The sequence below is a fragment of the Pezoporus flaviventris genome, unplaced genomic scaffold (assembly GCF_033815535.1).
Source record: "Pezoporus flaviventris isolate CSIRO_AGI_PZ_B2104156 unplaced genomic scaffold, CSIRO_AGI_Pfla_v1 ptg000002l, whole genome shotgun sequence".
Taxonomy (NCBI): Eukaryota; Metazoa; Chordata; class Aves; order Psittaciformes; family Psittacidae; genus Pezoporus; species Pezoporus flaviventris.
Window position 1 is genome coordinate 79565702 of NW_026892550.1, and position 22585 is coordinate 79588286.

Below are 22585 nucleotides of genomic sequence, written 5' to 3' on the forward strand. Positions count from 1 at the left end.
ACTGCCTTCTGAAGACTGATTTGTGAGTATCTTTTGAGAGAAGAAGGCAAATATGTTCAGCTTCTGCCATTACTATCCCTCTTTGGTAGAAAAAATGTCAGACCTAGTCAGTATATGGAAACTTAAAATTTTACAGCAGATCAGATCTCAGATAAACATGTCTCCTGTGCCTTAAAAATGTGCCCTTGGTCCTGGAAAGGTATATATACATGGTCAGCTATGTATGTCTAAGAGGCTGGCAGTAATGGATAGTTCAATCTGGCTGCTCACATGCTAAATGTTTAAAGATGTGCTTAAGTGCTTCCTCAATTTAGGTAAAAATGCTTTGAAGAACAGAGTCCATAATTACCTCAGTGAGCTCAAAGGAACCACTCACATTCATTGTTTAATATGTATATGTACATTTTATAGCCCTGAGGTCAATGCATGTATTGACTTGATTCCCTTACGCAGCAGTAAGAATGCAATGCAGTAAGACTGGTGAACAAAGATTCCTTATAGTGTAATCTTTAACAAATACCACACTGAAAGCTCACATTCACTATGTTTTATTTGTGGTATTAGCTCCTGCCTTCTCCTTTATTCCCACAAATAGCCAGTTATATCTGCTTCTTGAATGACAGAATAAAATAAATAATGATATATCTTATTGACAAATTAATATCCTGAATTGAGTGGTACATTACATCAAAAGTTAAAAGTGCACCAACATATATTGCCCAAAATGTGTAAAGTGCAAAGTTTTTAAGTTCTTTCTTTTTTTCTTAAGTGTTGATTGTATAAGATGTAATGTAAAATTTGCCAGACATCTGAAATGTAGTGGCACCCAGGGAACCATCCCATGGTTCTCTGGTGAAATCATTATATGCAGTGGGGTCATAGAGGATGCTGACAAACTACACCATCATCAGCATTGTTTCAATAGTCAAATTAATGGGCAAAGAATTAGGCCCCACACTTCAATGTGTACAGATTTTAACATTCTTACCGTACTACTTAATACAAACAAAACAAAAACCTTTACTGCTGTCATAAGAACTTCCTGCATTCTGCTACAGGTTCCTAGCATGTGATTTCTTAAACTCACACTGACAGGAATCTGTTGCAGGAAGATGGTAGCGATTTTAAGATAATAGCCTTATGATTAGAAATGTTAAGGTATGTGATCAGCAGACGACTGCATATTCTCAAGGGCAACTGAGACAAAATGTGCCGTGGGAAATGGGATAAAGAAACATTAGTGGATAAATAATTGAATTATCTCAGACAACACTTAAATTACACTGTTTCCCAGTGGATACCACTTTTCTTCATTTAACTGGACACTGCTCAGTTGAATGTTAACAGCTCCCACAAATGTTCCTTTGCTTTTCACAACAAGCTTCAGTATACGGCCTTGGAGCTCTGTGACTTTGTCATACACAACCTGAAATAACATACAGTAAAATAAAAAAAACCCAAACAACAGTTATATGAATTTGTAAATCTATTTGTCAGGCAAAACAATTACTTTAGTACAGCATTCAGGATAACCAATACAACTTTGTGAGAATTGCTTTGAATTGCCGGCCATAATTATAAACTACTAACCATCAGCCAAGTTCCCTTAACTTAGTGAATTTACCTCAGAAATATATTTGACCATACGTAGTTTATATAAAAGAGATTCTGACAGTTTAGGCTTGTGAAATCTGATTACCAAGCATTTGTGAATAAATCTGAAACCTGTGTTGCACAACACTTGAAAAAAATAGGTGTGTATAATTTTCCCCATGAAAACTGAAACTCTAACTTAAGCAGAGTTTTGAATTCAAATGTGAATATCAGTTCCTTCATGAAGTTCACCAGAAAATGATAATATAGTTCATTTTCTGGAGAAGAGATTCAGATGGAAGGTTCTCATCATGGGCAGCTGCATGAAAACAAAAGATAGCTAATTCTGCAGAAGTGTAGATTACCTTTTCATAACAGATGCTTTGAGAAATGTTATTGCTCTTCTGCAAAAATCAGAAAAAAAACTGAGGAAAATAGTGCTGATGTCAATTTTTTTAACCTATGTATGTTGCATTAGTAGTACCTTAAATCAACTTTCTGTTGCATTGATAGTTCTTATAAAGGTGTATCACATCAATGCACAGTACCTCAGAATTTTTCCTCAGTACTGTGCTTGCGGTTAAACCTTGTGCTACATGCCAGAACTAAAAAAGATCAATCCAAAGCGAAACCATACTTCTTCTAAGCAAAACTTCCATAAAATTTCATAACTGTTCTAGATCAAAAAACCTCTATAAATTTTACTATTTCAATACAAATCACTTTATGCATGATTCTGGTTGCTAAACTGCATCCAAATGTGCCCATTATAAAAATGCTTGCGGTTTTTAATGGGGTTGTCAAATATTAAACATGACAGAAAGCTCATCCCACTCAGTTGAAGTTGTAGAATTCGAACACCTCTGGGTTTGCACCCAATTTAGCAAGTGGAATTTACTAAATTTAGATGTTTCGGTTACTCGACTAGTGCTGTTAATACTTCTCAAATTAAATGAGACAGCTTGCTTAGCATTTCTTTAGAAGATTACTAAATCCTATAGTTTTTAAAATATCCTTGAAATTACCTTAATACTATGAGAAGACACTGAGGTTAATTATGAAAGGTTAATGGTGTATTTCCTGAATTTAAAAAAACCAGTCTGGAGTGGTAGGCTAACAAGAACAAGCTGCATTCAGAACAGATTCCTACATTTCAGTCTCTGCATTAACCAAAAACTGCTGAGTGAACTGCATGTGGGTTGCTAAAATGTGAAAGAATGCTCTCAGCTAGTTTCAGGCCTGAAAGGTAAGCTTTGTTAAGGGAAGTACATTTAATCTAAAGTTTGTATGGCTGGAAATGATTTTCTATTTTAGTTGCAATGTAAAATGCTTTAAATTTTAATCTCCCTGTGCAGTTTAGAAAGCAAACACAGTGACATACTGTCACTTCAGGAGAATGGGAAAGTGAAACTGCCTAAAGGGTGTTTGCCAGTCAACCTGTTTGGATTTACTCTGCAGTTCGAATGCAGCTTGGGTTTCTACATTGGACTGCTGAGACCTCTGTGTACCTCCAATTATAGGAAGCAGAAATGGCCAAGGGAGATGTTCTGCAGACAGGCATAGAGTTGATAGAGGCTTCACATCAGCAATGCTCCTCTCACTGCCCGGCAACACAAAGGTGGCTTCTGAACTCAACAAGTGAACCATTATGGCCTTGGCTGCGCTCGTGGGACTACAGACCGATTCTGTCTGCACTGCAAGCTGCAGAGATGTTGCAGCGAGTGCCAGACTGAACAGGACATCAAGCTATTCTGGCAGCAAGCACAACGGACAGGATACTAAGCTACATGATGTAGGGGGATCATCAGTGCTGTGCAGATGAATACTGCCACAGGATGTGGGGGAGAAAAAAAACAGTCACACTCACTCTTTTTAACTGGCTTTTACTAGAGAGGTCTTACATTCCCTTTTCTATTTAGAAACCTTTGTAAAACATGATTTGGAATAGCTTCCATGAAAGTCACTCCCAGTGCTTTTTGGTTCTGATGGTTACCACATACCAAATTGTATGTGAATGAAAAATTCCAGTGGCACTGGATTCCCATATCTGTTCCCAGTGGCATCTCCCCATCAAAACCAAAGTGAAATGATGAACAAAAATTCAAAAAGCAAGGACAGGTATAAGATGCAATAATACAATTTAGAATAAATCTATGATTTGATTACTGAAGTGATACTAAGGTTACTGTAGAAAGATGCCTTAATATCTTTGCCAATAGAATAAAGATGTCATCTTCAGCTGTTGCTTGAAATCACAAAAAATGTACATGTAAGCTGTAAGAGTAAAGAAATCTTCAGTATAGTAAATTATAACAGGTGTGAACTGAGGAAATTAACAAATTTCAATGTTTGGACAAAAGGAAGCTTTAAACCTTGAGCCGTGACATACCTTACAGTGCAGGGCATGTAGTTTTCAAATGATCCCTAAAAACTTTCTAAAATGGTTTGCAAATTCAGCTGGAGTAAGGCATAAATCGTCAGGATGTAGGGACAGAAGAAAGGTCTCAAGATAGCTGAATTAGTATGTGGATAAAACAGGCACCAGCATTTCATAGTCAGAACAGTTAAGTACTGAAATGATTGTGTAGTAAGAATATTTGCATCCTATTTATATAGCCAAATCAAATGGAGGTGAGTTATATGTGGCCATGCAGCAAATCAGTGGGACAGTTAAGGCTGGAATTCAAGAATACCTGGCTCCAAAAAGAGAAGTACTATTGACCTACAGGAGTCTAATGACATTTTAATTGTAAATGCGGGACAGTTGCTTCTCCTTAGGTAGCCATGGCACAGTTCCTAGATTTGCTTTTAATTGCCCAAATTATCTCTGACACATGGTGCTGAGGGAGCAGCTGTGGCTCCTGGTGCAGTTCTCTCCTCCTCTTCCATCAAGCTTGCTGGGGCTATTCCGGGTGTTGCAGGCCAGCATCCCCCCTGCTCTGAGGGCAACTGCAATAGCACCAACACGCTGATGTGGCCCAGGTATATTTGCTCACATTTGGCCACAGCCCAAGGGCAGGACTGAGAGAGGTCTTTCTTGTTCTGACTTCTTTCTGACTTCATTCTGTCAATACACACTCTGCTTTGTCTTGGAGGTTTGCTTATTTTGTGGGTGTGTGTACAAACTGGGGATAACTGAGACCTTGAATCATGTCTCTGGGCAAATGCTACATATATGAGCAAGACCCACTGCTATTGGTTCTGGTCATTGCAGCCTTTCTTGGCAAGAGTTTAAGCTTAAATCTTTCAGATTTATCTTCAGGTTTTTTTTACTTTCTTTTACTACTCTGGAACCTCTTGAGTAACTCTTATTGATTCCTAATGTTGCTCTATAAACAAGTATATACTTTTTTTTCTCTTCACATTGCATTCCATTTTCCTCTTCTTCTCAACCATCATTTTTTAATGCAATGTTATACCAATGTGAATGCAACAAACTCCCAAATCCAAATAAAGGAACAAGAGAAATAAAGGAGTGCTTGTTCAAAGCAACACCAAAGCATTTGGCATAGTTCATCCTATTGTCATCCCTCCCGGACTTTCACATCTTTACTCTTACACACATGAGTAAAAATCAAAAATAAAATGTACTTTTGCAAGGCTCATAATTTGCTGTAGGCAGTCATGAGCAATAGAAGTACAAAACTGAAACCAAAAATACCCAAGAGAAGCACATTTCAGATTTTTTTTTCAGTCTCAAACACAGAAAGAAATTAATATACAGCTTCCTTCCAGCGATTTGGCTTTAATAAAAACTTATGAACTCATAAAAAAGGCTAGTACATTTCTGTACACAGCGTTTGGACAGTAACTAACTTAAAAGACAGCTGACTCATATTTTTAGTAGTTTTTCTTCCCTGGAGTGGCTTTTGCCTCAGTCTACCAGCCTTGGACAGAAAATGCATACAGAATTACATCACATATGGAAGAACAGAGCTGCTAACAGCACAAGCATCGGGTTTGAAATGTCCAAGTTCAACGGAACCATATGTCCCCACTGCGATTAGCAGTTCCTGGTGAAAAAGACTGAGCATCTGTGAAGAAGGCTGTGAATTTTGAGCAAAGGATATTAAAGTTTTCATGGAATTTCTCTTAACAGCATTGGAATGCCCCTCAACCACAATTAAATCTCCTCCCAGTGACTACTGTATTTTGGGATTTTCTTGCATTCAACTTGATCTGAAAATGATTAGCACAATAATTGACTTCCACCATTGCTGGCTGGTTCTTGTCTGTAGTACACTTGGGATACTTTACAATGAATGTTATATAATCATATTTCTTTGCTTTAAATACCCTTCAAATGTAAAGGAATTTCTTCAGACAGGTCAATTGGACTCATTCCACCATCTCTTTGATTGTAAAAAGAGGAAAGAACATAAGAAAAAAAAAAAAATCCTAGTTCTCTGTTATTCTACTGCAGTACCATAGAGGGGTACACCCTCTGATACCATCTGTCTTGGCTGTTAGCAGCAATATTACTCTTACAGAAGCACTGAAAGTCATTAGTAAGTAGTTAACTTTTGTAATCAAATAGATGTGGGAAAAGAAAAATATTAAAACCGCAGGACTGGGAAACGAGGAGATAAGGACTCAGTCTCAGCTAACTTACATCATACCTTATCTATGAAAAAGGGTGGAGTGGTAGTATTTTCCATGCCTTGCACTTTAAAACCTGTTCAAAGATGTCTGTAAATTTTTTTGAGGTCTTTAGGAGATTCGTTATATGCAACAATTATAATCTCCAATTTCACCTACTGTTTGAATCAAACCTGCCCTTACAAAAGAATATAGTTTATGCCACTTCCCATTCTGTTGTAAATGCTTCCCTATACAACTGTTTCTTTTCACCCCAGAGGCATGAGCATTTCAGTGGTGTGTGAAGTAATTATATACGGCTGTCAACTGCTAGCTTTTTTACATAAAAAGAACTTGGCTATTTATTATTGTATTATCATTTAGGACAGTGCCAACCAATTTGATTGTTGATTTTCAAATGTGAATATGAATAATAGCATCCATTCAATTAGTACTTTTTTATGTTATTGTAAAAATCTGCATTGAAAACAGCATAGGTTTTGCTGCAACAACTCTCGGTCTCATTTGGCTAGCATGTAACTGTGGTTATGGGGTAAGGTAAAGCAGTGAAATAATCCAACTGCTTTCCTGAAGAGAGACGCATAAGAGACTGTTTCATTTCTGAGCAAGATGGAAAGCAGAAGACTGTCCCTATTTGTGGTTCAGCTTATGATATGTTCCTCCTTTTTGATCTTACTCATTGCAACATCTCTAAATCCTGTATTGTTATTTTACTTCAAGAGTGGGCAAAGAAAATCAAGTGAGAAATGGTGCAAAAAAGTGACTGGTACTCACGATTTCGTTATAAGTAGGGTCAGAGCTTTTTGGAGCTGTTCTTGTTTTCCTTTGACTGACCTCATAGGGATCCGGCAGAAGATAAAATTCTGCATGTGCACTTGGGGCAGAACCATCTGGGAGGCGCTGAAAAACAAAGTGGTCATAAATATGAATGCCCATGTTCTAGCAAAGAAAACAAATAAAAAGTACCAAATTAAATGTGTACTTTAAGCAGACACAGAAACATGTTAGATTCTCAGTATTCTCTTGGCTAAACTGGAGTGCTAGTGGAGTAAACAACAGGTATTCTTAGAATTCAGCTTAACATTGAATCAGGAAAATAGAAATGAAATAATACAAGAACAAGATAAAATGGCCTATCTTTAATATTTTATGTTCTGATGGAAAACCGTTTAAGCCTCAGTCTACTTTAACTGTGCTTAATCTGATACAAAGTCTAGCCCTTCTATTTTCCAGAGCAATGCACAGAAACTGGATTCTAGCGAGCAAGCTCCTATTGATTTTAACCCTTACGTAACAGTGCTGATGCTGAGGAGAACTGATTATTAACTAAGGATATTTCATAAAGCATATTACTACAGAAAAGCCAGGAGTTTTTCCTGCAGCAATATGGGCAGAATAGAATTCTTACAATAACAGTCTTTCAGATCTCTTCCCCCACTCAGCTGTAATTTTCGAGTTCAGGATACTGAATGATATGCCATCTCCCTGGAAGTGTTCAAGGCCAGGCTGGATGGGGCTTTGAGCAACCTGGTCTAGTGGGAAGTGTCCCTGCCCGTGGCAGAGGGGTTGAAACTAGATGATCTTTAAGGTCCCTTCCAATTCTGTGATTCTATTATTCTATTCCAGATATTCCATTTTATGGCAGCTACTTGAAGGCAGAGCCAATCTATTAACCAGGCTCAGCTACAAGCTAATGCTGGTGTATGGGGAGTTTTTTCGATAACTTCTGAACAGCTGTAAGGTCATTCCTAAAGCAACATTACAATGACTCAGAAACCACACTGGTGGTAGGAGAGGCTTTAAAAGAACCCAGAAGAAACATAATAATGAAAAACTATGGAACATGTATTTTGCCAGCATATGTCACTTAGTGCTTAGCTTATAATTAACCAGAAACCTTTGTGTTGGTAACATAGTATACAATCAGAAAGCATAAAATAGGGCATATTAAATATCAGCAATTGGTATTGTATTATCAGCATTTTAGGCAACAAGTTTACCTGAGAAGTCACAGGCAATCCAGTGACAGGATGCAAATGCAAATACAGGCAAAAAGAAGTGATCTTAAAATGTTTGGAATTGATGAACTGTCCTGGGTTCAGCAGGCAGCATTACACAGCATTACACAGGCAGTTGCATTTATATTTCCCATTGTAATTTTACCTGGCTCAGAATAATTTCTTGGAGTTTGATTATTCACAGTATGTGTCTAGAAATATGTGGTTGTCTCCAGGCATTATCAACAACATACCCTTGTGACAGGAGAAACTGCTGGTGTCCTAGCAATAAATAACTTTTCTATGGGAAGAAAAACAGTGCTTGTGTGTGTGAACAATCAGTTCTTGCACAACAAATCTCTGGGTTTTGTTATCTGAAATGATCCTTCAAGGCAGATGATGTGGTCAACTGCTAAAGCTTATTACTTCTATTGTTAACACTATACAGCATCAAAGGATGCACTACTCAAATCATTACATACTGTCAGCGCCATGTGAACTATTGATGTTATCCATATTAAGCTCCCCAAAGTCCATCTGATTTAAAATGTACATGGGATTTAGATAGATGGCATTCAATGGTGAAAGTAAGAATGCCGTTAAATTGCAGTGAAACTAACAAATATTTTCCTAGGACAGAGTACGACACTGTTAACGCAAGATTTTTAATTTACATTGTCCATTTGAAAGTTCATCTCTGTTGATTGAGGAAAATACTAAAACTTCAACCAAGGATTATAAATAACAGTAAATTGCACACCCTTTTAAAAATCAGGAAGGAGAAATAAATGTAGCCTTAAATACCAGCCCAAGCATCCTCACTGTAATCAAGCTCTTCCCTGCTCAATGAATAGGTAAGTATCACCATAACTTGAAGGTCAACAGATTTTAGTTGTTTAAGACAAAAAAAAAGGAATGTGGTAAAAAAAAAAGGGGGGGGTGTGTGGATGTCATTGTTGAAGAAGACCTTATCAGCTCAACTGCTGTGGCCTAGTACAAGCATGGGAACAGAGTATAGGGAGAGTCTTGCAATATATCAGGCTTTATAAATCATCCCAGCAGTGCATTTCCCAACCAGACACTTTGTCAGAGCTAATTTTGAAAGCTGAGGTCAGCTGTAGCTGCAAAGGGCACAGGGATGAGGAGCCCATCTGATAAGTAATGGGCTTCAGAGGTAACAGGATGTCTGCATCCGTCTGGTTCTGCTCCCCTTTGAGCTGCCAGATAGGACAGGGCAAATCACAAGTGCTGTGCCCCACTGTGCACCTCAAGACAACAAAGGCAAAGATCAAGGCATCATTGTTTGCATCTGAAACAGGCTCAATCTGGCATTCACTTTCCAGGGAAAGAATTCAAGCTGATTGCCTTGTGATTGTTTAACAGGATGGGGTATCCAGAAGCACATGCGATGAATAGGAAAAAAACCCCAGATAAAATTGTCAGTATGAGTTGCGCCTTCTTCCCTGCTCGCAATGGTGGCATATTATCTAGCCTTCAGCTTACTAACCTTTCTCCATGAGCTGACTCCTCCCAAAACCTAAGAAGGCACTTTGCAGTGGTGCTGTGGCCATATGAAACACAGAGAGAAAACTACTTCTTCCTATCCCTTTGAATGTAGCTAAATACACAGAATCATAGAATCATAGAATAGTTATGGTTGGAAAGGACCTTAAGATCATCTATTTCCCACTCCCCTGCCATGGGCAGGGACACCTCACACTAGATCATGTCGCCTAAGGCTCTGTCCAACCTGGCCTTGAACACCACCAGGGATGGAGCATTCACAACTTCCCTGGGCAACCCAGTCCAGTGCCTCACCACCCTTACAGGAAAGAACTTCTTCCTTATATCCAAACTAAACTTCCCCTGTTTAAGTTTGAACCCGTTACCCCTTGTCCTGTCACTACAGTCCCTAATGAAGAGTCCCTCCGCAGCATCCCTATAGGCCCCCTTCAGATACTGGAAGGCTGCTATGAGGTCTCCACGCAGCCTTCTCTTCTCCAGGCTGAACAGCCCCAACTTTCTCAGCCTGTCTTCATATGGGAGGTGCTCCAGTCCCCTGATCATCCTTGTGGCCCTTCTCTGGACTTGTTCCAACAGTTCCATGTCCTTTTTATGTTGAGGACACCAGAACTGCACACAATACTCCAGGTGAGGTCTCACAAGAGCAGAGTAGAGGGGCAGGATCACCTCCTTCGACCTGCTGGTCACGCTCCTTTTGATGCAGCCCAGGATACGGTTGTTTTCTGGGCTGCAAGCGCACACTGAAGCCGGCTCATGTTCCATTTCTCATTGACCAACACCCGCAAGTCCTTTTCCACAGGGCTGCTCTGAATCTCTTCTCTGCCCAACCTGTAGCTGTGCCTGGGATTGCCCCAACCTGGGTGTAGGACCTTGCACTTGGCGTGGTTAAACTTCATGAGGTTGGCACCAGCCCACCTCACAAGAGTGTCAAGGTCCCTCTGGATGGCATTCCTTCCCTCCAGGGTATCAACCGAACCACACAGCTTGGTGTCATCGGCAAACTTGCTGAGGGCGCACTCAATCCCACTGTCCATGTCAGCAACAAAGATTTTGAAAGAGGTGAGTGGGAGGAGAGGGTCAAGACAGAAAATAAATAGATTATTTTAGTAAGTCAGAGAGAGAACTCAAAGCAGAGCAGTTGCTCTGGGATATTGCAGCACTAAAACAAAGAAACTTTTCACGAATAGTAGCAATCAGCAGCCAGACTGTTAGAGCCAATTTAAACTGCAGCCACCTGAATTCCAACTAGAGATCTTAGTTCTGGTTGCTGGGTTGTTTGGCCTTTATTCTCCCTTGCTTTACAGATAACATTTTTCCACTTCATCTTCCCTTGACAAGGAAAGGGAAACAGGCCACTCTAAATTCCACAACTGCCCCAAATCTCCATCTGCAGTCCCAGTGTTATGCCATCAAGCGATAAAAAGCTTCAGCTAAACACTCTTCAGGATAGATTGCATCTTCCACTTCTCAACTGCCCTTCCCTGATTCTTCGTATGACACAATATATCTAACGACAGTGTCTGTTAAAAAGGTTCTGTCCCACTACACACCATTCAGAACTATGAGAGCAGGTATAAATCAGCCATGGCTTTGCAAGAGCAGAGTGTGGATAGCTTGTATGATGAGTGTGCATGCCTTCTCTTCCGATTGGTACAATAAGTTTATCTTTTCTTGTGAAAAGCCTGCTTCACTGAAGGATCTCCTGAGATAAGACTTGCAATGGCTGTGAAAGGAGCTGTACTTTGCTAGACCCTACCTAGGAGGGACAAGGAGGGATCTTAGCAGTTTGACAATCATAGTGCAAAAACAAGGCTGGGATTAACATGGCAGAAGTTATCTTTTTAAATCTAAAGAAGGTGAAATTTGAAGTAAACTGTTTCATTAAGGCAGCTAAAAAGGCAGGCAAAAAATCCCAAGCTTCTGAACAAACTAGACCTTTCTCAGGCTTTCATATATGAGTTGAGCATTGAAATAAAGGAGAATGGAGGATAAAGGAGAATGGAGAAAACATAATTTCTTTTTGTTCTAAAGATTATGTCTTCTGTCATATTAGTGACACATTTAGTGAACAAAACCCTTGGATTATCTTTTGCTTCTAACCCAGTCTGCATTAGCACATTTGACGTGAAGAATACCTGACCTAAATGGCAGTCTCATTTGCACCAAAGAATATCTGTTCTGGTGCATCCATTATAAACATGGACTAAAGATTTTTAGTGGGCTTATGAGTAACTCTGAAATCCAGTAAAAACCTCCCTTGCTGTTATTAATGGCTCAGAAATTACTGATTTCTGTTCACAGTCCAGGCCAGAAGAAAATCAAAGGGTACCTTGGGAATGCCATTTTGCATTTTAACTGCTCTGCAAAACCTTTATAGCTTGAATGGACTTGTGATCAAGAAAACAGAAAAAACACAAAGTTTTAGATTGTATTTATTTATGTTTAATTCTGTAGTCATTTCATTAACACAAAAAATAAAGAATTTACTCCCAATTTAAATTACTGTCTTAAATCTTCAATTGCATATTCTTGTGAGTAAATTCAAGCTATAAAAATCTGTAAGGCTGAAAAGTTATAAAACCAAGTTCTCAACAGACATGCCATAGCTCTTCCTGTTTTGCCTATGGGGAAAAGAACCCATGCGATTTTGATCTGCCAATAAAAGACTTTGAGTTGAATTGAGAAGCTGACTCCTTGTGCTACTTCAAATACAAATAAGTCACAACTAAACAATTTCCTCATAGAATGACCTGCCTACTTGACCTTGATAATAACTAATGTTTTTAAGGAATTCGGTTGCTACTGCTTGTATAGATGTTTAAAAAAGCAGTTTATTTTTGAAATGTTTTTTTCCTCTAAAGTCAGGCAGAAGGTGATGAAAATATTTACGAATGAGGGGAAGTGAAGGAGAGGAAGTAATATTCTGGATTTACTTCTCTCCACATCTGTGATTCAGTACTGAAAAACTAATAGATACATACATCTGTTATGGCTGTGTTCCATTTTTCATTCCAAGTTTACTTTCCAAAACAAAAAAATATTGATATTTACTTACAGAAACCCACACAGATAGGTTGTGTCCTGTCTAATTTAATTTCAAATATACTAGCTGTAGCTGGGAATTAATGGCTGAAATTCAATTAATTTTTCCACAAGACTTATGTTATCCTAATGACTTTTCTCCCTTGATCATTATTAACCATCAACAACTCTCCTTAAGCATGGATTCTTTGTCAGCATTATGAAAGGCCTAACTATTTCAAAATTTGCCATATATTAAACATTGCAATTTAGCAGTTAATATGAATATTGGCCCTTAAATGAATTTTAAGAAAAGGTTTATGTTTTTTAAAAATGCACTTTAGGTATAATTTATCATAAAGCTTTTTAAAGCTCTCCTCTTCCTAAAAGACATCAAATATTTTTGGTGACTAATGCCTCAAATTTAAATCATGTCACCAGTTTCTCTCACTGTTAGACATGCAGATCACCTTTTGTCCTAGAGTGAAACAGATTGATGGCTCTTGAACATTTGACAGTTGCAGCTGCTGTTCTCTTTTTCCCATTTTTCTGTTTCAACCATCTTGACAAAAAGAAAAGATCAAAGGTAATTTTGGTAACTAATGTTACCTTTCCTGCTCTATAAACAACTTCCTTTCTTCCCCCCAGATTAATTTCCTGGACATTTTCAAATCCCAGTTGCTTTCTTCATCTTCTTCAATGAAAAAAAAAAAAAAAAAACACCAGGCTTTAGAAAGGCTCCATTTCCTCTAACTCTCATTTTTCCTTCCCTTTCCATGCACAACCATGAGAATTTATCTTCTACATAGTGAAAGGACTACAAAATATTCCTTAATGTTTAATACTGAGATATGCTTACATCTTTAAAAATCTTATCACTATAGCAAATGGTTAGATGAAACCTTCCTTTGCTTTTAACAAAGCAAAATGTTAATATAAAGTGTAGACATGAGGCAGATTTGATTATTATCCAATAAGAGAGGATTAGAAAAAAATCCACAGATGAAATCAGCCTCGCACCCTAGCAACCTGTGTAAATTACTAGCTGCCTCCTGACTAAATTAAAACTAGTATGAAACGTGGAAAAACCATCACAGCTGCTACATAGCCGTTCACTTTCTCTGAGTCCCTGTGTAACTTAGCAGAGAAAGGCTAAACCCTGTCTTTGTAGGCTGCAGCTTAATTAACAAATATAGCCTCTGCCTTAGAAAAAGATAACGTCCTCTGGGCTAATTCTAAATTTAAAGAGCTGAGAAAATAATCAGCAGTAAGACAATATTTCAGTAAGTATATTATAGCAGTAAGAAGATATTACAAAGCAAGAGGTTCCTTCAAAAACAGATTAATAAGATATATAAACCTTCAGGACAAACAGGATTGTTTTGTGAATGGGCGGTTGTGTTGTTATTTCCTAAATCCTACCATGGGACTGAAGACCTTTCCTTGTTTTCCCTTTGAGCTCTGCATATCCCAAAGCACTGAACACCTCCATTCTACTTTGCTACCAAGCCCTTAGCTCTCCTATCACAAAATATTTTCAAATTACTTAAAAAAAAAACAAAACAAAAAAACTCACATCTGCAGTAATTAAATAATAATTACAAAAGAAGATTATCCACTGTATCACTATGGTGCATTCTGCACTGTCTGCTACTGGTAAAACAAAACAGAAAAGCAACCAGCCAAAAGTGAGTGCACTAATAAGGTATTTTATGCCAAGAACTGCTTTTTTTTTCACCTAAAATTTGAAAACATTTAACTGCTTCTCTGCAAGATAAGTTTTATTTTATTGTATCTTCTGATCCTGATTTCCCTCCCTTCTTCTTTGTGAGCAAGTTGATTCCTATTCCTAACTTCTTTACTTCTGTATGCACTTGAGTGTATACATAAATATAGAAGACACACTGTGACAAAGGTCACTGACATGGAGGTCAATGGCAAAGCAACAAAAAAAGCAATGAAGGTTCTCTCAAGTTAATTCAGGGAAATAAAAAGATATAGCATTTTAGGGCAACACAGATTTTGTTTCAGGTAAGTTCAGGAAAGCATTTTTTGAGCAGGCATTTTATGCCTTTCAGAAATCCAGTAGGGTCAGTGGAGCAAGCCTCCAGATGACTGTGTCATTTACTATGACAAAAATACAAAGGTACTCTATCTATGTTATTGATTTGAATCTCCAAATATAGCGTATGCACTTTGTGCAGCCCAATACCTTCAATGCCCACATCAAACTGCCTGTTCTGCATGCAGCTTGTCAGTGCACCAAATGGGTCAACAGTGCCTAATGTGAGTACTGCTAATTCAAAGGAAACCAGTGTTTTTGTCACTGTAGTTCATTCCAGCCCTTTCTCTCCCAAGTGAAATAAGGCTTTTAGGCCAACACAAAGTGCAGGTTTACTGGTTTGGCTTTGTAGCAGAGTAGCAAGGACTTGTGCAGCCTAGCCGTTAATAAAAGATGGTATGCTGCATTCCTAGCATAGTACTACTAGATGATAAATAGCATCCCTAGCAGGGGGAACTATGCTGGCAAAAATAGGGTCTAGAGCTTTCCTGAATCCCAAAATCTCTCAAGAACTAACCAGCACTCTCCAAGGTCTCCTGGCTGTGAAATGGGTAAAACTAATAGTCACTGAGATGTAAGGGAAGCATCACAGCTAATGCCCTGCAATGGACACACCAGCTCTGGACAAAATCTCAAGGTGCTGACCTATCCTGGGGCATACATGAGGTAGGCATGTAAGTTCCCAGAAAAGTCTAAGCAGATCTTTATAATCCTGTCAAGTAGGGAGGCTAGAAAGAGATTTGGCTTATCCTACTGTGGATGTCTCCTGGCATGGCTTGGTTAAACTGCCCATACTTAGTGTCTGGCACCATTTGAGACATATAATATGCTTAAGATACCTGTATAAACTGTCAGACATGATACAGGCCTCTCCTGAGGCTTTCCTCTTCTGCAGTGGCAGTTGAAGGCCAGATGGGACGTGTTAAGTCATGTCTTACATGTTTAGGAAAATGAACCAGGACTTAAGTCTCCCGCAATCAAAATGAGAGTTTAGGCACCTAGACTAGAACCCAGTTTCTAAAATACTGCTGCTTCATGTCACTTCAGATGACAAAGGTGCTTGTGGAGTTGGAAATGCAACATAGGCTTTATAGAAAACTGGCACCATTCTAGAGTGGTCATCAGAAGTCAAGCAAGATACTTCATGGTATTCGAAATAGCCATGATTAGGTAACTGAATTCCATCACATCATATATGTATGTATCTTAGTTTCAAACTGAATCCCACTCCCATTAGGCCAAGGCACATAGACTGTGAGATTTTTGAAAAGAACATGTTAAATATTTAACAAAAACTGTTTTTTTTTTTCTTATAAAGACAAAGACAGTCGGGGAAGCATGCTGGATCCCAAAAGATTCAGAGCTTCCTAAGAACTGTGCAAAATGCTTCTGATCTGCTTCAGTCACTTCAGAGGAAAGGCCATCTAACTCTGTTTAAATGAAGGAAATAAAGTGAAAACTGGCCTGTGACACCCAAAAGGTCATAAAGGTTTCTCTGCTAAGCCTTTATTTCTATAGGGCTCTGAATCCGGAATTGAATGCTTTCAGAAAGGTGAAGAAAGGAAGTGAGATGTAGCTCTGATGCCCAGTTCAAGAGAATGATTTATTGTCTTGATGATCCAGAAAGAAATGGGGCAGTCTGTACAACCACATGGCTATAACTGTCAGGTAAAACAGCCTCTTGCTTTTTACTGGCCACTGGCAGTAGCAGACAAGGAAGGCTAGAGTTTAGCTCCAGCAAGTAATGATACAGATTTGTGTGCATTTACTACTGTTCCTGAATTAACAACGAAGATATCTTAGAACGGCTTGTGTCCCTACCCATCTCACTTAAAGCTTAAGTCTAGTTCATGAGCTCTTGTTACCCCTCTGATATTTCACTAAGACTAGACTACTGGGTGCTCCACATTGCACCATGTGGTACAAAAGTTATGAAGGCTGCAAAAATAATGTAAAAGAAGGAGACTGCAAAAATAATGTAAAAGAAGGAGACTGTATAACCAGAAGTATGAATGTATTGTATGTATAATTCCCAGTAAAAGATCTGAACAACACTGAAGACTTTTTCCAAAAGAGAAGGATGTGTTCTAGAATCCTGAACCACATGCTGTATTACTATCTTCAAGCCATTTAAACTCTCCTTTTTTGCATAGATGAAAGAAGTCAAGGTTCAGTCATGCTTTAAAATTGTATTATTTTACAGGTAAGTGATTTTTGTGCAGAGCATAGAATGCAGAGAGCAGATTTCATGAACAAGTCTCCGAAACTTTTATTCCAGAATTGACACCAAGCGTGTAAAAGGAGGTGAATTCCATTGCTCTCAACCCTGCTTTATCGTTGTGCTTGGAACACTTAATTTTCAGATAAATATTTAATCGCAGATTCTATGACACTGGCTGAGATAAGACTGATCTAGTTTGGGCCTTAAGAAACATAGATCCCAGAATTTCTTGTCTCTTGAACAAAGCACAGGGGAGAACAAAAACTTAAGACAAATCCCCATTTCGCTTTTCCTTTGAAATCACTCCAGATTAACACCATTGCTTGCTGGAGGGCATGAGAAAAAAATTAGCCTTTGTGAAAAGAAACATAAGCAAATGCTGTTGTTCTGTTTCTATCTTTCTGTCACATACATACACTTTTCTCTTCTTGCCTAGGCACAGATAGTAAGGGAATATAAAAACGCATAAAGAAATCGTGACACTATTATCAGTGTCTTCACCCTATTTTCCTTTTAAGTTTCTTAATTATTTAAGGAAATATATATATATGTCAGGTCCAGACTGTTTTAAATTTCTCAAACTGTACAGAGATTCCCTCCGCTTTCCTTTAGATTATTCTACAGCTTGCCATTTCCCTTTGTAAGAAAGAACTTCATTATACAATGCATGCAATTTCTGTTCCTTGATTACCTGCCATGATTTCTACTGACCCCATTGCTCGATGTTCTAAATAATTCCTCTTGAACCTTGCTGTCTTTTCCCTTAAATATCTGCACAATTGACTTGTGTTCTTGTTAGTCTGTTCTTAACTAAGTTTAGTAACAATAAATAACTCCTTAAGAATCAATCACTCCCAAGTCACCCTACTAAGAACTGTTCTTTGATTTTGTATTCTAGTTTAAAATAAAAATGTCCTGAGAGAAATATTTTACTGTCAAAGCCTTATAAAGATGAACTACTTTCTGCACCATGAAACCAGGATCTGGCCTGGCATCTCATTGGCATCTCTCATAGCAACCTCATGTCTCACCATTTGCTTGTTTTATCTTCACATTACCGTGAGATATAGATGTATATTTCCCTGAGGAAATACTTCTCATTTATCCAAGCTGGTTGAAGGCTTTTGGAAGTTACTTTTATTCTCTTGATCTTGCTCTGTCTACCCTATTTTTAATGTTTTCTTCATTTGCAACCAGTGGCAAATTTAATTTATGTTCACCTTCATCTACCAGATCACTCACATTATTAAACAGAACTCACTCTTGAGTTTTGTTTTTTTCCCCTTATTCAACATCTATCAGCTATGCAGGGAATTACTTATTTAAAAATTAGCAGTTAGAATTTAGGGCTGAGGCAGTATTATGACTGTGACAGATTAAAGGGTTTAACAAGAAATAATAACAACTTTTTGTACAACAGAAATTTGTCAAACACCTTTCATAACAAATATATTGGAATCCAACAGTAATCCCTCTGCCACAAGAAACAAACCTCATCCCTTTCTAATTTAAACTACTACTGAGTAGTAGTACACTTTGTTTACAGGTATATTTCAGTCCAAAAGAGGACATAGTCTATCTAAGCTAATTTCCATTAAATTTTAATGCAAAAGCATTTTCTATGAATATAAAATTAAATCCAGAGTCTATGATAAACTACTTAGCACAAGAGCTTTCTTTCCATAGTGTTTTACTCTATTTTTCTCTGCCAGTCTACAGAGAACTCCATCTGAATGTGTCATATCCCTCCATCAGCCAAGCTACTGATTTCATTCTGTCATTAATACTTTCTGAATAACTTTTGTTCAGCTCAGAGAGAATTTTTCCACTTGTTTTCCAACCCTGGATGACTGACCAGGTTTGGCTTACCTATGTAACTTCCTCCCAGTACTTGTTGGGTGATCCATGGGCCACAGTAAAGCAAAGCAGGATACACTCATAATATTCTGAAAGGATAATGTAGCTTTTATTTAATTGGCAGGCACTGCGTTGCTGGCAGGTAATATATTTTCCATTTTAACCTATATAATGATATTCATAAAGCATAAAAGATAGTGGACCAATGAAAGGAATAATGGGAACCAACTGAGACTGAACAAAAATCCCCATCCCTGACTGACCTCAAGCTAGAGACAAAACCCAGCAAAGGCAGTGAAGCATCAACCTGTACTGTACATGGGAACTTCCCTACAGCCCTTCACCTGCAGGCTTAGAAACAGATTTCATCTCCGTGGTTTAGGAAGAGCTTGGCTCTCACCTTTCTTCCCAACACATTTAAGCCATCATGTCTCACAACATTTTTGGAAGCCATTTGTACTCAGATGGTGTAGGACACAAAACGGAAAGAGGCTGGATGTCTGTGTAAGCCCAAAGCTGATTGCTAATCTGTCACCCACACATCAGCTAACCCAAAATCATTATTCACTGAGAGTACTACATGACAGCTTCGGAGCTTTTCTAAAAGGAAAGCTGGAAGTAGTTTTGGAAAGTACTGTAGGAGTCTATTTTTCTTGCAGAAAATTTTCCCCCTATAAAATTAGTTGCAAGTTCATCACCCACACATGCTTTCCTGAATTCTTGTAACATTTTACATTTATTGGCATGAAGTTCAGGATTAGTTGGCTTTATTTCTCCTCCCCACTACCCTGAGGAGTTATTCCATCCACAAGAAGTAATGGGCAAAGATGTTTAGCAGCGAGGATTGGAAGTTTAGCTGCTTATCTAGAAAAACAGGGCATGCCTGAAGTCATGGCAATGAAGTCAGCAGACAAAGGAGACTTCCTCCTGAGCCAGTACTGAACACTGTTCCCTTCTGGCTCTCTGTGAAGCAGAAAAAGAAATATATCAGCCAACCTTTTCTGAACTTGAGAAAGGGCTATTTCTTTTTCCTCTGGTGTCTTCTTGAGAAGATGAACAAGCCTAGCAGTGCAGCAGTAGATAGCCTGGCTGCTTCTGGCTGTGCAGTACTAAGCTAGTACATAGTCTGTTCTGTGTATGATTTGGCATGGTATTGATATCCCTCATTCTCTGTGCTGGTTAATACAGATGAATGGAACTAGTCTTGAGGATTGAGTTCAAAACCTATGTGTCTTTCGTTTTCATAAATCCACCTCCACAGATTTACACAGGTCCAGGAGTCTACATTTTTAAGGTAGACTCTCAGGCTTTCTTCCTAGCAATACCCCTGTGCTCTTACTCCTGCCTTTCTGGGTATTGTGCTGCCACAAACAGACTGTTTTTGTTCTTAGCTAACAAGTCCTTTTACACGCCAAAACAAACCTCCCCTGGTTCTCCTGTATCTTCCTCCTAAGACCACTTAGTGCACTTTGCCTGGTACTGTGATATTGTGTTTGTAGAAGCCTACTGTGTCTCATCCTCTCCAGCTGCCGCATCTTCTGTGACCTCAAACTCTCCTGGTCTCACCATATAACCCCTATGGCTTTCATCCCTACACAAAGGTTTTCTTCTAGCCCCCCTTCACTTTATCAAGGTAATATTGGCTGTACTGCCTATGCATGAAGTGCCCAGTGCTGTATTGTCTGCATTTGAGTGGAGCAAATAATGCCCGAAGAAGCTGATTTGAAATTATATAATATATATGTTTGGAAAATTGCATTTTATTAGCACTGTGGCTTTTGTATGTTCAAAAATTGGATTTAAAGGTGTTTTTTTCCTTAGCAATCTTGGTGATGCCATTCAAATCATAAGTGAAAGCAGTCTGATGTGAGTCACTTGACTTGCAGAATCACAGGATTCAAATAAAACTATGAATTGCTGAGGAAACTCTTGAGACTGAAGCATCGTTAGTATCTTATAAATGTCTATTAATAGAACCCGTCTTCATTGCGCACCCAATCTTAAACCGTAGACAAACATTCACAAGCAGTCTTAACACCTCTCTGCTCAAACAGTCTCTTTGGTGGCATTGCTGGTCTAGATGCAAGGATTTTCTCAGTGAAAAAATATAGCTTGTGCTTTACAGGAGGTTAGATTAGATTAATGGTCCTTTCCAGTCACAAAATCTATCAGGCTGTTCTTCTCTACTGTTGGTCTTTGAAGAATTTTTGATAGAGTTTTCTTCAAGTAGGACTGTCTTTTGTAACACCTGACTGGAATGTTGCAGTGGCAAGGGAGAGGATATTCTGAAGCAGATATAGGGATGAATGACCTGTTGATCTGCAAGAAAACTGGCTCATGTGGATGCATTAGATCAAAAGTGCTTGCACTGTGGAGTCCATCCATGCACTCACATCAGACAGACCTCTGGCTTGTCTGCACCAGACTAATACTCTCTCAACTGCTATAGCATTTTTTGTCTCTGACATCCCACATGAATGGGGTTACCTTTATGAAAACGTCCTGCAAAGTAATAGCATTGTACTCTTCTGATTTCCTCCTTTAAAAAACTTATGTGACACCTGACAATGGCAATGAACATCACTAATATAGGATTTGCACAGCAGGATGTAGATCTCCTATTAAACCCCTTAGAAGTAAATATACAAATACTAAATAAAATTTATTTTCATGAATCGAAAGTCTCTATCACAATTCTTGTCAGTTCTGTGAAGCTACATTTGGGATTAATTTGTTCCACTACAATTATTTTCACATCTGAACATATAAAATCCCTAAAAGAGATAAATTAAATGGGGAAGAGCAGCACAAAAATTATTTACTATAAATTATGAAATAAAACAAGATAGCAAAGTAATCTCCATGCAGATGAACCACTAAAATGTAATTAGTGAGACATTGCAGAAGACTGACTATACCTGAAATAGCTTTAACATATCTTGAATAAGATATGATCTTGGCATATTTATAAAATCCCTGTTCAGCTCAACCAAAAAAAGCAAAAAAAGGAAAGGGAAAGGGGAAAGAGGAAAAGGGGAAAGGGGAAAAGGGGAAAGGGAGGGAAAGGAAGAAAGGAAAGGGAAAAGGAAAGGAAGAAAGGAAAGGGAAAAGGAAAGGGAAAAGGAAAAGGAAGAAAAGGAAAAGGAAAGAAAAGGAAAAGGAAAAAGCACGCCAGAGAGATTGCTCTATGTGACTAGAAAAATGAGAAGATTACTAATGGGATAAAAAACCTTTTAAGTTACTAGTCTGAAGGCAGTCCAGTATCACAGCACCCCAAAGCACTACTATTTCATATTTCAGATCAGATGACAATATATGGATAGCCAGATGGAAAAAGGAATTGAAAGCCCAGGATTTAAAAACACGATTGCCTAAGTTAGGGTTCTAAAACAATGACCTTATTTTTGAGTCATGAATCATTGTTTGTCTTTCTGAATTGGACCTTACCACTTCTCTGAAAGTAAGATTTAAGTCACCTACTTTCAAGAGTGACACCATAACTTAAGGTTGTATTCTCCCTTTCCATAATGATTGCCTGGATTTTATGTTTGCTAAACATAGATACTATGCTGTAATTTATTTTCATTTAATTAAATGGATGGAACTTTCTAAGTTAAAGAACACAGTTAGGAACCTATAGGTTTTAAATGACAGAAAGAAGGGGAAAGACTATTTCTGACATCTGCGTCTCTGTTTGTATGCATCTCTACA

At 38.3% G+C, this 22585-nt stretch overlaps 1 protein-coding gene across 1 annotated transcript in view; it reads right to left on the reverse strand.

Annotated features, from left to right (window-relative positions):
• Positions 1-532: 532 nt before the first annotated feature.
• The window catches only part of PIK3C2G (phosphatidylinositol-4-phosphate 3-kinase catalytic subunit type 2 gamma), a 207892-nt gene continuing 185839 nt past the window's right edge, over positions 533-22585 (reverse strand). Inside the window, exons 32-33 of the mRNA XM_061444643.1 lie at positions 6967-7092; positions 533-1426 (exon numbers count right to left, since the gene is read on the reverse strand). Coding sequence (XP_061300627.1) covers positions 1274-1426; positions 6967-7092 — 279 coding nt within the window. The 3' untranslated portion in view covers positions 533-1273. The remainder of the gene's footprint in view (positions 1427-6966; positions 7093-22585) is intronic.